The sequence below is a fragment of the Adiantum capillus-veneris genome, chromosome 11, assembly GCF_014529385.1.
Source record: "Adiantum capillus-veneris isolate H3 chromosome 11, ASM1452938v2, whole genome shotgun sequence".
Taxonomy (NCBI): domain Eukaryota; kingdom Viridiplantae; phylum Streptophyta; class Polypodiopsida; order Polypodiales; family Pteridaceae; genus Adiantum; species Adiantum capillus-veneris.
Genome location: NC_140941.1, coordinates 102,723,828 through 102,736,673, shown reverse-complemented (window position 1 = coordinate 102,736,673; position 12,846 = coordinate 102,723,828). Strand labels below are relative to the sequence as shown.

General features: G+C 42.0%; 1 protein-coding gene across 2 annotated transcripts in view; it reads left to right on the top strand.

Annotated features, from left to right (window-relative positions):
* The first annotated feature begins 554 nt into the window (after positions 1–554).
* The window catches only part of LOC147447753 (Zinc finger C-x8-C-x5-C-x3-H type family protein), a 47,057-nt gene continuing 34,765 nt past the window's right edge, over positions 555–12,846 (top strand). The window contains exons 1-7 of one of the 2 annotated variants that reach the window (XM_086523467.1): positions 555–896; positions 2,286–2,370; positions 2,458–2,595; positions 2,681–2,769; positions 3,712–3,900; positions 3,980–4,110; positions 4,217–4,388. In XM_086523467.1, coding sequence (XP_086379593.1) covers positions 690–896; positions 2,286–2,370; positions 2,458–2,595; positions 2,681–2,769; positions 3,712–3,900; positions 3,980–4,110; positions 4,217–4,373 — 996 coding nt within the window. In that variant the 5' untranslated portion in view covers positions 555–689 and the 3' untranslated portion in view covers positions 4,374–4,388. Of the gene's footprint in view, positions 897–2,285; positions 2,371–2,457; positions 2,596–2,680; positions 2,770–3,711; positions 3,901–3,979; positions 4,111–4,216; positions 4,389–12,846 lie in introns of those variants that run through there. The other variant, XM_086523466.1, reaches the window with a different exon arrangement.

The following is a 12,846-nucleotide window of genomic DNA, read 5'->3' as shown; positions in this document are numbered from 1 at the left end:
CAAGCTCAACAACATTCTACAACCAGTTAACATCGAGTACGATAATGTTTCTTGGATCAACGACACGCATTGCTCTCATCCTCTAAATTCAAGTCATCTCTCTCATCCTCTAAAAGGTATCGCACATGATTCAAACACGCGCAGGCACATATCACAACCTTTACATTGCTCGCATAACCAACCAAGCATCCAACTAATGCTGCTTCGCATTGCAAACCACACATTCTAAAAAATATAAACCTACGACAACAACAACTATCTCCCTTGCGCATAGCCACGTTGCCCCCTCCCTTCCTTGTCTGTTGCCCCTCGCCTCGCTGATGCCCCGCCATGTCGCCCCCTCCCTTCCTCATTAGTTGTCCCTTGCCTCACTGACGCTTCGAATCAGTGAAGATTCTTTCTCTTTTTTGAATTTTGTAGTGAATTTTGGTAGCTTTTTGCTTCAAATTGGCAGGTTAAAAACTTTTAGTACATACTGGTGTACTCTCTCTCTTCCCATGTGGGTAGGCACAAAAACTCACCTAGGTAAATATACTATGAACCAATTCAAAAGTTAGTCGAGACGACACCAAATTTCTCGTTGGAAACCACACTTCTCTCCGTCCGAGCAAATCCATTTGCAGAAATCTCACAAAACTCGCGCGATTTGAAGGTCCTCTCGTGTTCCGTTGCTTGCGCACAGGTGTACCATGCCTCCCAAGCCTAACCCTAACAAAGCAGCCAAGGAGAAGCAGAAAGCAGACGTCGTCAAGAAGCAAAAGCAAGTAGAGGACAAGACTTTTGGCCTCAAGAACAAAAACAAAAGCAAAAATGTTCAGAAGTATGTCCACAGTTTGCAACAATCAGTGCAAGCGAAGGCCAAGCGTGCTGATGAGGATCCAAAACTCGCTGCAAAAGTAAGCTTTTGGGTCCTCCTCTATTTGTTTTCTCATGTTGTGTTGTGCTTTTTGGAAAGTACTGATTGATCATTGCTCTTGGGGCTTACCTGCATTGTAAGTTCACATAGCTGTGCATGTTTTGATGGATTTCCTCATGTAATCACAGAGAGTCTACCGGCAAAACAGATTGCATGTGAAATCCTTATGAAGCGGTCTGTCATTTTTTGTTGCATACTACAGAGCATTGTATTTTGTGTGTCGGTGCAATTGCGTGATTTGACTGGTTTTCCAGGATTGTATCTTGCCCGTGTGCTTGTTTATTGCTACTAAAATATCACTTGATCTTTTCTGGGTCATGTGAGGAAAGAGTATTTGCATCAAAAGTTAATTGATTTGTGACATCATCTCCTTAGGTGGTTTGTTGTTATACTGATTAGAAGTTGGTGGTAAATAACATCAAAGGTTATTTCTTAGAGCGATAATGTCAGACTTAAAAGAAGGAAAAAGCATGTCAGTTTGATAAGTTTCTAATGGATATATTTTTGCTCATGTTTACCTCGTGAGAATTTCACGTGGATTGCTGAAAAAGTGCGCCTAGGCTTTTTTGCGGTGGGCTTCAACTACAGCAAGGAGACACATGTCTGGGAACTTTGGAAATTATGGATTGCGGGGCTGAACATTGCTTTATGTGTGCACATATAGTTATAGAGATTTTGCAAAGTATTGGTGAGCTTGCTTGAAAATTACCTACGGGAGATGGACTTTGGAATGCAGGTCTGACTGTAGGATGAGGAAGAGCCTAGAGGAGATGACAACCATGGTATAGGTTGCGCGAGAGAGCTTTAAATATGACTTTGAGTACCTGAGGTACATATGGTTTTGATTGAAATTTTGCAACAAGTCCCCTTTTTACAAACGTCAAAACAGGAACTACATTTTGTTTCAGTGAGTAAGCTTGGCTTGAGGAATTCTAGGCATTTATGACTCGAGTTTATAAAAAATGTTAATCATTAAAACACAGAAATGTATCGAAGAGCGATAGATATAATTTGATGTAATCTACTTTGTGCTTTGTTTTCACCTTGTGACTTACCATTATCTCCTCTAGACATGATAGTATCTGTCCCTCAAAACTAAAGTGTACCTTAGTGGGGACTTCTGTCTTCATATCATTCTTTTTGCATTTTGGCATTTTTTGTGCTCGCTGTTTTCTGTGTAGGAGCACAAAATGTGCAATCTTTCAAGTATTGCATGAGGGTGTTTGATAGAATTGAATGATGGTGTTTGGATGGTCTATTGTGATTCTATACTGTAGGTTGTCCTTTCCAGAGTTCACTTTTGAGTCTTGGCTATATTGATACACAAATTGCTAATGGTAACTTTTCTCACATTTTCAAACTCATGTAGAAGAAGAAAGAGGAAGAAAGTCAACGAGAGAAAGAGCTTAATGAACTCTTCAAAGTTGCCATCAGCCAGCCTAAGGTGCCTGTTGGTATGCAATGATGATCTATGCTTCTTTGGAGTTTAGGTGCTTGTGATGTATTGGATGCATTTTGTTATGGTTTGGTGGGTTTGTTAGGTGTGGACCCCAAGTCTATTGTATGCGAGTTCTTTCGCCGAGGACAGTGTGCCAAGGGTTTCAAGTGCAAATACTCTCACGATTTGAACGTTGAAAGGAAGGGTGAAAAGATTGATTTATACAGTGATCAGCGTGATGGTAAGGAGGGCCAATGATTCACTAGATTCTGATGTTTTGTTAGTTAAACCTGCTCTGTCTCATCTCTTTAGTTTTGTTCTCTCAGCTACCATGGAGGATTGGGACCAGGAAACTCTGGAGAAAGTGGTGGAGTCCAAAAACAATGAGTACAGTCAAAATAAGCCAACTGACATAGTATGGGTTGACAAATTGTTGAATTATAATTTTAGTGTTTAATAGTCGAAAAATGAGTACAGATTTTGTAGCTGTTGTTCAAGCTAGGCACGATGAAGGTTCCTGTTTGGACAAGCAGTGAAGTTAAGGTTGCATGATGTCAAGATTTCAAGATTGTGTTTAATTTGACTTGCTTTATTGAAATCTCGTTTCAGTCTATTTGTTTGTGTTAGTATATTAGTTTCTTTGTGTAGTCTTGTCCTTGACGTGAATGAGTTTAAACATTAAGCTCTTTTACAGGGTTTTAGTTGAGTAAAGTTTCTCATTTGTTTTGTTTGTCTGTATGTTTTAGCATAATTATGTGAAAAGTACTTTAGTTTATCCTCGTTTTGATAGGCTTTTGCGTGTCTTGATTTTGTGTTTGGTGCAAGTGCTTTAGCCCCTCTTCCTGGTTTGTATGTTCAGATTTTTCTGACCTTATGAAGGTATATATAATATAATGAAGGCATGGGCGCTGTTGCATCTTCTTCTTTGGGCTCAAGCTGATTTCCATGAATACTGAAGTTGCTCTGGTTTTACGAGGTGGGATATCGCTGTTGGAGCTTAATGATCAAATATATTCGGTGAATGGTTTCTAACACTTGTTTAGCTAGCGGACAATTTCATTAGTACCTCAGTGTTTGGTATCACATAGTCTCCATTATTTTTTGGACACATTTCTCTTAACTCGGAAGTTGCTTTCAATTCGTCTGGTGATTTGATTAGTATATTCCATTAATCTGTTCCTTGGGGCACTTGAAAGAGGTACAAGGCATATGTTAATTAGATACCTAGTTATGTGCTCAAATTTTTCTGTCTTGAATCTGTTCTTTTACATGCATATATAAGATATATTCTGTCTTTGTATTGTCCTTTCGCAAGACCCATAGTGTTAAAGCCTTGTTTGTGCCTGTTTTGGAACAGGTCTGTAAATATTTTCTTGACGCTGTTGAGAAGAAACAGTATGGGTGGTTCTGGGTTTGCCCAAATGGAGGTAAAGATTGTCATTATAGGCATGCTTTGCCACCGGGATATGTCTTAAAGTCTCAAATGAAGGCATTGCTTGAGGAAGAAGCAGATAAAATAACAATTGAAGAGGAAATAGAGAATGAGGTGAGATTTTTGCATGTTGAATGCAAGTCGAAGAGTTTTTAATGCAACTCATTGCCATGGCCTTATCACACATTTGCAGAGGTCCAAGCTTAAAAGTGTTACACCTATCACACCAGAGCTGTTTGCTGAGTGGAAGCGGAAGAAGATCAGTGAAAGGGATGAGCAGCTGGCTGCGAAGAGAGCAGAACGAGCGAAGAATGATAGAATGAGGTATAATATCTATATATCTTACCCAGCCCCTTCTTTTCCCAAAACCATATATATCCTGTTTTGCACTTCCTATGCAAGGAATTGATTGTACTGTTACATGGAGCAGTGGAAAGGAGCTTTTTGCGTCAGATGCGAGCTTGTTTGTTGATGATGCTGAAGCTTATGACAACTACGAGCGGGATGAGGAGGAGCAAGACAAAGCAGCAGGACAAACTTCGAGTGGAAGCCGTGATGTAACAGATTTTCTCTCTGTACTTTTTTAGTTACTTGTGAGAGTTAGGGATGTACTGTTTGACAGGAAATGCTGAGGTTGGGGCCTAAAAGACAAAACAAGAACCAAGTTATCTCAAATATGAGCTGCTTTGACAGCGAGATCCATGTAGGCAACGAAGCGCATACTGAATGTTGTGCTTGTCAGGTGGCATAAATTTGAACTTGGAACCAAAGAAAAGACTTGAGACTATTATTTAGAGGCTTGGATTCGGAGATGTGTCACTTTGTGTAGATGTCAGCATAAGCCTAGCTAGTGGTCCAAAGTAAATCACAATATGTTTGGTGTATGTTCCTAAGGTCAAAGCCAATTGCCAAAAGCATCCCCAAATTGTAGGGTCGGCCCCATATTTTCTCCCAATATTCAGCCCATAATCAAAGCAGACCTGTCTCCCCAAATCATGGCATACCTCATGGCTGCATATCCTTGGGAAATGTAGCCTTGTTTACTTTTTTTTGGGTCAAATGCCACTCTAGGTTTTACTATTGGTTATCCTAATTTTTGTCGCGACTTAGAGTCAACTTGGCCTCCGCTCCAATTCGACCAGGTCTCGGCCTAGGTAGCATCTACGATAGTTAGTGCCCACGATTGTCGACCCAAATTGTATGTTCATTGTAGGCGGGCGCGCACTTTCCAGCCTTGTCAAGTTTAGGCCACATTGTGAGTCTCGACCACAACAATTGTAATTTGTCAGCCAGCCACCGTTACGGACCAATTGTTAGATCATGGTCAGTTTGACTCTTCAAATTTCTCCTTAAATCATGGCATGCCCTATAGCTGCATATCCTTAGGAAATTTTGGCGTTGTTTATTTTTGTGGTCAAATCCCACTCTAGGTTTTATTACTCAATTTTTGATATGATTGATCAACTTGGCCCTCCACTTCATTTCGACTAGGCCTAGGCCTAGGTAGCATCTCACTAGAGATTTAGGTTTTGTTTAGTAACAAATAAGATGATTTTGTTCAACATGGCCCTCCACTTCACTTCGACTAAGCCTAGTAACAAACAAAGTGATTTAGTTTTTCTTTTTTTTGTTTTCTTGCGTCTCTTGCTTTTGTACTTTTGTGGTTGTTTTATCCTCTCGTATAATTCGTAAGCTCATACTATTTTGACCTTATGAAGGCATATAACATCTCATTAGAGTTGTACGATGATAAGTTGTGGCGAGCTATCCCCCCCCCCCCCCCCCCCACCTCCCTCCTGCCCGCCCCCAACAAACACACACACACACACACACACACACCCAGCACCACCTCGCCCCCTCTTCATGGCTCAAGGGCCGACGTCTCTGCATAAAAAATCCTCCGTGTTTTGACACCTGGAGTATTCATCTTAAATCTTTCACCATTTAAAATCCTCAAAGGGGTTTTCCACTCGAGCCATGACCCCTTGCTCTATCGTGTGTAGCCGTGCGCCCACTAATAACATCACATTTCCTCCCCCTTAGGAAATGTTTTCGTTTTTGGAAACACAACTGGAGGGTTGCATCTTAAAAGCGGCAAATAATGCTTACTCCGTCCCATGTTGAACTCTCTACAACACTATCTTTTTACTTACCTAAACACTCTATATAAATATGTGTTTCTAGTTCTTTTTTCTCTAGTGTCTAGTATTTTCTTGTAAGGTGCAGCGGAAATGAACGTTGAACTTTGCTGAAGATGAGTGCTCCAAACTATGCCCAAGGGTTCCTTTTACTTACGGAAGGAAGAGCCTTTCGTTCCTTTAGTGAGAGAGTGCAATGGACACAAGTGAACACCGTGAATGAAGGTGCTGAGACTGAGGGATAGAGAGAGAAGAATATGACACCAGAACGTCGTCAAACCCTCCTCCAAGGGCCCTTCTCTTGATGGCGAGAGAAGTCTATTCTATTGGTTGCACAATCTGGTACAAGATGCTGATGCAAATCTAAGTGATGCTATGTCGAGGACGACGTGGTGCCAATGATGACGGGGCTAATCTGCTGCTGCAAAACACTGTCCTTGCTGTCCTTAAAACGTTGGTCTTGCTGTCTTCAAACGTTGCTTTGCTTTCTTTGAAAAACGCTGGCTTGTTGGTGTCCAAAAACGCTATCATGTAGGATGAAAACGCTAGTGTAAGGCTGCTGAAAATCGCTGTATTTGCTGAGGGGGAATCACTGTCGATGATGGCTGAATCTGCTGGTCTTGCTTGTTGAAAAACGCCAGGAGGTCTTGGCTGAAAACGCTGGCTTTCTTGTTGAAGACAGTGAGGTTTAATGGTTGAAAAACGCCCAGAGCTTCAAGGGGTCATGCTTGAGATAGAGATAGAGATAGAGATGCCTGCTGCAACGTAAATTGCCTGTGCATTCCTCCTCTTCTGTCAGATAAGCCTAGCACTAGGTGTTCTTATATACTGCTTTAGTCATTTTGCCCTATCTAGTTCCCAACAAAAGTCACTTAAAAATAATAAATGAAAAATGTCAAAATTAGGAAAAATAGGTTTAATGCACTTGAAAATGCTTCTGATGGTTTCTGATGGTAATACTGATGATCATGCTGTGTGCAACCAGAGGATATGCATCTACTCTAAGTGTTTGGACATGCACGGTCTGCGAACAGACTCACAAAAGTGCCATATCACTTCTTATTCTAGACTTATTTAACTGAACTGAACCCTTGTCATGCTGTAGCTTGTTCACGGACACATAGGGTTGGATGTGTCAGTGACATCCCCTCCTTTTCAAAGTGAGGTACTGGTACCGAATTGTATGGCGTCGTGGGAGATCGCCAATAGCATCTGGAATCCTGGAAAGGACTCTTCGTCGGCCCACTTTGATGCGTGGGTCATGTGATACTTGAACTTCATAAAGGTCTGCAACGCTGGCTTCTTTGGGCTGCGCCGAAAGCAACAAAGTCATCTGTGGCTCCTTCAATTCGTCAACTTCGTCTATAATCATGCGTCTATCTTCTTCAAGAATTTCCGAGGATGAAAATTCCTGAAACCACTTCCAACACAAAAACATGAACATACACATTCCATGTAAAGTGATAGTCTTTGGAAAAAACTGTGCATGCAATGTAGATGAACAAAGTTATGGAGTGCCAAACCGTTCATCAAACACACGCAAACAATGGGGTCGAATCTTGACTTTCTGATCTAAATCAATCAATTGTGGCAAAACACAATGGAAATGCCTATGCTTGATGCTCAATCTTTCTTGTGCTCTTTCTGATACTGTGTCATGCCAAGGAAGAGACATGGAATATGAATTCCTTGGGTGTACACATTTCATCTTTTCATTAGAAATCCGCATACATCCGTGCTCATTCATGAGTGAATCGTGCTCAACGTACAATATGGCATGCCTATGAAAAGGGATCACATAAAGACGCTGACTAAATTATAGGAAACGACTACGAATGAAACTTTCGAATAATGCGTGCTGACTAATCATTCGAACACACAGTACTTCTTGTGGGGGTTCTCTGGACCTAGGCTCTATAGCCAAGATCGGTTCTTCCCGAGGGGGTTCTTTGGATCTTGACTCGAGAGCCAAGATCGGTGCTTCTTGATTGATCGTCTCTGCAATGAGGTTAGCTTCACTAGAGAAAGTATTAACTAACACATCATCCTTGTGAACAAGCACATCATCTTTATGCAAATCATCATGCTTGTCATTGTCATTCAGATCATGGGCGTCATGCTTTGGAGAAGACGAGATTGAGAGAGTCTCCTTCTCTTGAATCCTTTCAATCTTCGCCTGCACATTAGAAATGAGAGATGAAGAATGAACAATTTGCTCTCCACGAATGACAAGAGGAGAGTCACTTTTGACATTGAAAATGAACGTATTTTCCGTCCAATCAATGAGAGGGTTATGCTCACGAAACCATCGAATGCCCAAAAGCATATCACATCCTGAAAGAGGAGAGACTACAAATTTTCTGCAGAAGGACACTTGTTGAACGATGAACAAAACATCAAGGCACTCCTGCGCGATGAGAGAGTCCATACTGAGAGAGAAGCCAGACACCTTGAAAGGAGATGTCTTGCGAACCTCCAAGCGGGCTCTTTCGACAAGAGAGTCACTAATCAAATCATGCATACTGTAACAGACTTGGACACTCAAAGTCAAGAATCTACCGCGACAGCACCAAATAACACCTTCAAAACAGTTCACAGTTCACAATTGATTCAACAGTGGCCCGATGGAGTTCCGTGCCTAGAGATATTGGCCCCAAAGACTGGCCCTCCTTTCAATATTTCTTTTTGTATTAATCTGAGTTCAAAGTACAAGAGTGCTGACAGGCGCTCACACTCAGACTCTGCGTCCAGATGCTCTGAGTTGTGAGAGGCCTGCTTAAATATTTAAAGTTACAATGGTTGCTAAAAGCAGAGCCCCAAAAGCTGAAATCAAAAGCTTCAGGTAAAAGCTTTGAAAATAAAGCAAAAGTTCTTCCTCTCTCTTTCTTTTAATAAGTAAAGCAGAGAGGCTTTCTCTTTCTCTCTCTCTCTCTTGCTAAAATAAAGCAAAGAGGGTTCTCTCTCTTTCTCAGCAATTTGCGTAGAAAAAGCAACAATAAAAAGTTGCCCAGCTTTTCGTAAATCACGCTGATGTCCGTACAGTAGGTCACATGTCAGCCCGCCACGTTAGCAAATCAGGGTTAGGGTTAGGGCAGAATTAGGGTTAGGGTTTCAGCAGAATTAGGGTTTCGGCCAGCCACGTCATCACTTTGTGACATACCCCCCTCTTGAAAGCATTGTAATCGCCCTCGATTACGCCTGCAAAACAGACAAAAACAGATAGAGGCCGTAAACTGTCTTAGCAGGCAATGACTGTTAGTACCTACGTACTAGGAACGCACATCTAGCACATGTACCAACCGACAGTCACATCACACATCACAGGACATCACTAGACATCACAGGAGATCACATGACATTCAACATTCATTCGGATCTTAGACCATGATTTATCGGCAATGTAGCTAGCAATCGCATCTAGATCCACTCAGGACCTCATCGATGCCCGATTGACTAATCCCTATTGCAACCATGTCTATTCGAGATCATTTAGACCAAAATGTTGCAGTCATTTCGTCTATCAGTTCTTGCACTTAAAACAAGTCAAGAACAAATCAGTTTCATATTCAGGAATTCCATTTCATAAAGTCATCTAGCAGAATACTGTCAGCTCTCAATATCCTTGAAGCTCAAAGAGACATCAATGACTCTAGTATTCAAAAATCGAGGCATCTGTTGACAAAGGAGCGGAGTAACTCCCCTCTTGTGCAAACCCACTACATCAGATCTCCGGCCAAGCTGAATTCTGGGTTCCATTTGGAATAGACTATGGTAAGCCAAAAGCTTTAAGGTAAAGATTCACATTTCGAGGAATATCTGCTAGGTCTTCCTCCTCCATTCGCTTTGCATCCAATGCGAAGTTGGTCTTGAATTTAACCAAGAACCGTCAGTTCGCTTTACCTTCTTTCTTTCTGTGCCAATTTCTGTTCTGGAACGAGTATCTGCTCGTTTTCGTCCAATTTGGGTTGTTCAGGCACATCGCCTTCAAAAGGCTTCAAGAGACTCACATATTAAAAAAAACATTGTGAATCCTTTAAGTATTCTGGCAGCTTCAGTCCAAAGGAGATATCATTTATCTTTTCGGAAAACCTGGAAAACAAAAGGGAAAGGAGCGGCTTAGCATTAAGACCGCATCCAGACTACGACCATAAGTATCACAATATACTTCAAACGACTTCTGCAAGTCTGGCAAAGTCAAAACTGGTCCCGCAGTCAATTTCTCTTTCATAGTCTGAAAGGCAGTCACCTCTGTGGGTCCCCACGAGAAAGGGACTCCTTTCTGTGTCAAGATAAGCAGAGGGGAAGCAATCTCTGCAAACTTTTTAATGAACCGCCTGTAGTACAAACACAGTCCCAAGAAGCTTCTAACTTCATGGACATTCTTCAAATCGGGCCAATCAGGAGTTTTTGGGTTATTTGAGTTTTTGGACATGCCTTTTGGCTTCCTGATCATTCACTTTGCCCCAAAAGCGGCAAAGTTTGTACTATCATCCATTTGATTCGGTTCAGGCCCCACGCAATGTGGTATCAGTTCTGCTTTTTATCTGCCTTTTCTGCCACGTTCCTCAGTTGCTCTTGAACTCTCAGGCCTTTCGTCGTCCTGTTCTTTCTGTTCTTTCTGTGCCTTTTTAGGGGACTTCGCGAAGATATCCCAGGTTCCCCTCATCCAAAGCACTTCCCCTCCCTGATGAAGCGAGCTCTCTCTTGAGGAGTAAGCTTGGGTCGTGCATCTTTCTTTTCTGAGTTGCTCTTTCTCTTTCTACTTTTATTTTTTGAAGTCTGTTCAGCTCTTTGTGTCGTGATCTCATCGGTGGGGTAGGTCAAACTACCAGAGTGGATGGCAAAACCCCGTTTCGAATGACTCATCAACTCCTGAATAGAAGTTGACTTCTGTTCCAAGCAGTGATCTCGGATCTCTGTAGGTAGACCCAAGCTAAACCGCTCAATCTGTTCGTTGAAGGAGATCTTCTTAAATGAAGAGGCGGGTAGAAAAGAGCTCCAGAATCTCTCGCAATAAGCGTCCACTGTATCTTTCTTGGTTTCCAAGCAGTACGTTCATACTCTCAAGTCAGCCAAGAAGAAATAAAAAGCCTCTTGAATTTCAGCCATTTAACTGGCGCAGTCTTGCTTAATAGAAGCGTGGACCACCAAGTTCGAGCATTCCCCTTAAAATAAGAGGCAGCTCTACGAATCTTAGAGTGCTCTGAGTAATGTCCTCTCGTGAAAGCGATGTCAAACTGTTGTACAAAAGACAAAGCCTTCGAAGCATCTCTATATCCCGAAAACGTGTCAAATTTAATTGACTGTCCACCTTCTTTAAACTCTCGGACTTTCTTGCTTTTGTCTTCGAGAAAGTCATACTGGTTGCCTTTAAAATTCTTCTTCTTTGCATAATTTTGCTCTCATCAGAGTCTGAACTGTCTGTAGACGAGTCCTGTGTAGAACTATCACTCATTGGGCGAAATTTAGACTTCTTTGCCTTTTTCTTGCCCTTTCTGAAGCGTTGCTTCTTGCTTCGCTTTTTGTCTTGTCGGTCTTCTTCGCTCGAGTCAGATGAGCTAGAAGAACTGTCAGAAGAAGAAGAAGAAGAAGAACTGGGTACTTCTTCAAATCGAACACGCTTCTTCTGTTTCTTTGGCTTTTCAAATGTCGACTGATGACCCAAATAACCCGGGAAGTGAGTGCCTCTCTTCTATTTTTTGCTGTGCTTTTTAGCTTTGTTCTGCGCGTAAAAAAGCTGAGCAATTCGTGCATCAACCACCTCTCCTAATTCCTTCTCTGAATACTTTCTTGTGAGCAGAAGGTTTCTATAGAGCGGGTTTTGGGGAGTGGTGGTGTGGTTTTCTGCCACTGTTCGTGTACCTCCTGGAAAGAAGTCTCGCTCATATATTTTGCAAATTTTGGGTCCTTCGCAAAGTTGAGCATCATCTTTGTTGCATTGCCGATCAATTGATGACGCTCCATCTCTCGACCCTCCGCCTGAGTAGGCCGAGGTGGGCCATACTCCTTACCGCAATCTTCGTTGTGATCCCTTCCCGCATCTCCGGATGCAGAGGGAGTCGACTGATCTTTGCTTGAAGCCATAGGTGCTGCGGGAAAAAAAATTTGGGATCGGATTTCCCGTAGAAGAGAAATCGACTGTGCTCTGATACCATTGTAACAGACTTGGACACTCCAAGTCAAGAATCTACCGCGATAGCACCAAATAACCCCTTCAAAACAGTTCACAGTTCACAATTGATTCAACACTGGCCTGGCGGAGTTCCGTGCCTAGAGATATTGGCCCCAAAGACTGGCGCCCCTTTTGGTATTTCTTTTTGTATTAATCTGAGTTCAAAGTACAAGAGTGCGGATAAGCGCTCACACTCAGACTTTGCGTCCATATGCTCTGAGTTGTGAGAGGCTTGCTCACATATTGAAAGTTACAAGGGTTGCTAAAAGCAAAGCCCCAAAAGTTGAAATCAAAAGCTTCAAGTAAAAGCTTTGAAAATAAAGCGAAAGTTCCTCCTCTCTCTTTCTTCTAATAAATAAAGCAGAGAGGCTCTTTCTCTCTCTCTTGCTAAAATAAAGTAAAGAGGGCTCTCTCTCTCTCTTTTCAGCAATTTGCGTAGAAAAAGCAACACCAAAAAGTTGCCCAGCTTTTCATAAATCACGTTGATGTTCGTACAGCAACCCACGTGTCAGCCCGCCACGTCAGCAAATCAGTGTTAGGGTTAGGGCAGAATTAGGGTTTTTGATTTTAGGGTTAGGGTTTTAGCAGAATTAAAGTTTTTGTTAGGGTTTCAACAGAATTAGGGTTTTTGATTTTAGGGTTAGGGTTTCAACATAATTAGGGTTTCGGCCAACCACGTCATCACTTTGTGACACATACTGCTTGGGTCAAACAATATGACAAAACACTGACCATTCACATGACCATAAC